Source organism: Frieseomelitta varia, unplaced genomic scaffold (genome assembly GCF_011392965.1).
Source record: "Frieseomelitta varia isolate USP_RPSP 00005682 unplaced genomic scaffold, Fvar_1.2 scaffold_909, whole genome shotgun sequence".
NCBI classification, from domain to species: domain Eukaryota; kingdom Metazoa; phylum Arthropoda; class Insecta; order Hymenoptera; family Apidae; genus Frieseomelitta; species Frieseomelitta varia.
This window is the reverse complement of record NW_025110711.1, coordinates 13,460-17,510: the sequence shown is the minus strand read 5'-3', so window position 1 is coordinate 17,510 and position 4,051 is coordinate 13,460. Positions and strand designations below refer to the sequence as shown.

Below are 4,051 nucleotides of genomic sequence, written 5' to 3'. Positions count from 1 at the left end.
AAAAAAAAAAAAAAAAAAAAAAAAGAAAAAAGGAAGAAAAGAAAGAGTCGTTGTCCTGGCGGTGCTGGGCCGGATCCAGGACCGCGGCAAAAACAGGACGTTGCGGTCTGGCTCGAAACAGGGTTCGGCACCGGGTGCCCGACGTTCCAACCCGTTGAAACACGGGTTGCTGCCCCCCCACGCCTCTCGTTGGCTCGCGGTCTGGCTCGTGAGCGGCGATGAATGACAACGACGACGGATGATCCTCGAGCGGAACACGCTTTCGGTTGCAGAGAACGGCGAGCCGGCCAAGATCAAGTGCAACCTGAGGAAACACAAGCCGAACCGGAAGCCGAGGACGCCTTTCACCACGCAACAATTGCTCGCGCTCGAGAAGAAGTTCACGGAAAGGCAATACCTCAGCGTCGCGGAGAGGGCCGAGTTCTCGTCGTCGCTTCATCTCACCGAGACGCAGGTGAGATCATCCTTTGATACATTTCACGTTCAAATTTTCTCGAGATTAAGTCGTTACACTTTCTCGTCGTTTGTTTCCCGTTATCGAGTTGTATTTTTCTTTTCTTTTCTTTTCTTTTCTTTTTCTTTTAAATTCGAGAATACATCAGTAAATCGTCAATATTTCTACCGTATCTTTCAGATTTCGTAATCTTTTAGAATTTGACGAAGTTCAAATTTATTCGATATATTACTGTGATATAATAATACAACAACTATGTGAAGTTTATTATATATATTATTATCGCGATGAATTCTTAGTGGCATCTGAGCTCGTCAGGGAGCAGCTAATTGGAAATCATACTCCGTTCTCAATTTAATTATTTCCTTTTTTTATTTTTTATTTTTTTCTCTTCTTTCATTGAAGCCAATTAACGAAACGGATAGTGAATTTTCAATAACTAATTACGTTACTCTTCTATCATTTTATCGTTAATTAGAATATCGTGTCGACGAAGTATATTTTAATTTTGATCGTTAGAGCTTAATCATACGTACCTTCATATCAGAAAATTAGTATCTCCGAAACTAAATTCAAAGACATCTCACTCGATTCTCGATACTTTGAGAGTAACTGTCTCTCAATTGTCTCGCAATAGATTCACCGCATAGCTTCTGTATCCAAAACTCCGGTGTTTCTTGCGAACATTTGCTCCCAACAACAACATCCTCTTCTCGCGTCGCGAACACGATTCCACGACGCAACCTGTGAGCTCGTACTCGAGGCACACACCAACGTGTTAACATAGAAATCGGCTCGAAACTCAGTTTCACCGGTCGAGGCTCTTCTCTGTACGAATCTCTCGAGCCCGATGTTTGCCAGATGCGTGGTAATTAGCGCATGATATTCTCGACGCTGGCGGACAACGCTTGCGGATTTTATTAATAGATTACAAATTACTCGAAACGCACGATGACCAACCAATTATCCCAGATCGTGGTCCCGCTCTCGAGGCGCAGTTTCGCGTCGGTCGCGTCTGTCAACGAGGCGATTCGTTAGACGTACTCGTTGTCGCGGAGACCTATTGCCTCTCGACAAATTTCCTCTATTCTTGCCGTAGATTCGTTTAAACGTGCACTTTAGTTCGGTGCTCGTGCTTTTGGGGACAACGCGAACAGTCACGTTCGCGTAATTGAAGAGCTCTCGTGGAAAATACTGTGCTATAAATTCCTCAGGAGGAAAAATTAAAATCGAATATATCATCGTCCAGTTGTAGATTAATAATAACATAATATCGATAACTGTTGGATTGTTAAGACTATCAATCCCTTCCATAATTATAATTTGAAATTACGTCACACCGTTTTAATTTTCTAATAAAATTTGTGAAATTTGTCTCGCCAATTTTCGATTTCGCAGATTTTTTAACTTTTGTTTCTCGTTGGATGACTATAGTAAATATTAGTTAAATTACAAACAGAAAAGAAAAAACATCATTCTATAGGGAGAAGGAATATTCGTATTTGTAGAAAGCCTAGTATAATATCATCTCTTCGTAACATCGTTTGCATCGAGCCACAACGGCTCGACGATTTTGTCGAGTGGTTTTCGCTGCGGTTTCAGAATGATCCGGTCAGACGATCTCGAGACGATGGATGAATAAAAAGAAGTTGAGATGCGGTGAATTGGGTGGAATGAAAACGGATCGATGGCCGAACCGCTGCGAGTCACAATAACAATGTCGATGATCGCCGATCGGTCAGGTCTCTACTTTGTTCCATTACCGAAACGTGAAATCGCAACTTCGCTTCGTACACGAGCGACCAAAATCAAACACATGTACACGACAAGATCGTCGAATAAAAACACGGGAATCGATTCGCTGTTGCAGGTGAAGATCTGGTTTCAAAATCGCCGCGCGAAGGCGAAGCGTATGCAAGAGGCAGAGATCGAGAAGCTGCGGATGTCGGCGGTCAGGCAGCATCACACGACGCTCTACGGCTCTCATCCGGGACTGTTGACACCGGCTAGCCTGTATCCCGTTGGAATGCTGTCTCATCCTGGTTTAACGCCTCATCATCCGATCTCTCAGCACCCGTCCAGGGAATGAAAGCAACGGGAGCAGCCAGCGACTCGCCACGATCGGTAGTGAATCGACGACCGATCCCCCCGCGAAACAGTTTTCTGCATCTCTTCGAAACAAGTCGAGGGACTCCCGAATGTGTTCCAGTTTGGAATATTCTTGGCGAACGCGAACGGAGAGTGCAGAGGGATTTGAGATTGAAGGTGGGAAACTGAAAGAGAAGAAGAAAACGCGAGGCAACTCGAGATGGAATTAGTTAGTTTCTCTTGGTATTTTTGGCAAATTGAACGAGGAACGCAGAGATTTGAGATTGAAGAGAGAACCCGACGGAATTGCTAGTTTCTCTTGGTATTTTTCGCGAACACGGACGAAGAAATGCAGAGATTCTGAGGAGAGACTGAAGGAGGAAAATGGCAAACAAGACGCGAGAGAACTCGATGGAATCGCTAGTTCTTGGTATTTTTGGCAAACTGAACGAAAAACGCAGATATGCGAACGTCGAGGAAGAAAAATATAAGACACAACTCGACGGAATCACTGTATGCACGCAGATTACCAGTTTGGAATGTTTCTTGGAATTCTTGACGACGTAAGAGCGAATAAAAAGATAGCTGGAACTGCTACGAAAAGAAAAGTGAAGAAAATCAACGAGAGATGGAATCGAATTGTTTACGTTCGTGGAGATCTGCAACCAACAAAACCAAATGTTCCGATAGGCGAAACGATTCAGAGCGTACTCGGAGATGTGCTCGATCGGAAGCCAGAACCGTCGACAAGCAGACAAGTCGAAGTGGAATACGTCTGCGAGGAGTATAACCAAAGTGGAACGCGTTTCTGAGAAAAGAGACACGATTCCGAATGAACTCGTGGACTCTCCTTTTTTTGCCCATCGAATCGTTCAAATAATGATCTCGACATAGCGAGAGGAAGAGAGAAAGAGAGAGAGAGACCCAAAGAACAAAACGTCGTTCCTACGGGACAACCATAGTGTATCGTGAATCTGTGCCAATATCAGACACGCTCCCGTGTCTTTGTACATACTGTGTAAATATACTCGTCGTTCTCCAGTTGAAAGTTCACGTAGCCTTGTAAATACGATCATTCGTATGGTGAACGATAGTTTTCGAAAGGTCTGCTGCCACCAGAGGCCCGTTTTTTCCAATTTTGTATAAATGTAAAACCGTCGCCGAGAGAGTAGCAGAGTTTATTTAATAAACACGCAGAATAGAATTAACGCCTCTGTTGTTTCTCACTTTTGTTGCTGATTCCTATGCTCGGCGTCGTTGTTGGCGAATTTCTCGAATGAAAAAATTAAAGGATCATGCTCTTCGACATGAAGGTGAAAAACTTGCTTCGCAACGTGCGATTGACATTTAACTCAACTACATTTATTCCTAACCTAATGTTTTAATTTTCCCTGAACAAACACGGAGAAAATCCTATTCTACAACGATTGAAAGTCTATACGTGTGAACGAGGAGAACGAAACGAATTACGAATGAATGGCTAATTTGACGCGAGATTATTTCCGTACG

The 4,051-nt window shown here is 43.5% G+C and overlaps 1 protein-coding gene across 1 annotated transcript in view; it reads left to right on the top strand.

Moving 5' to 3' along the window:
* Positions 1-3,750, top strand: part of LOC122537416 (muscle segmentation homeobox) — a 10,975-nt gene extending 7,225 nt beyond the window's left edge. The window contains exons 2-3 of the mRNA XM_043670549.1: positions 273-454; positions 2,325-3,750. Of these exons, the coding sequence (XP_043526484.1) occupies positions 273-454; positions 2,325-2,543 (401 nt within the window). The 3' untranslated portion in view covers positions 2,544-3,750. The remainder of the gene's footprint in view (positions 1-272; positions 455-2,324) is intronic.
* The last annotated feature ends 301 nt before the right edge of the window (positions 3,751-4,051 follow it).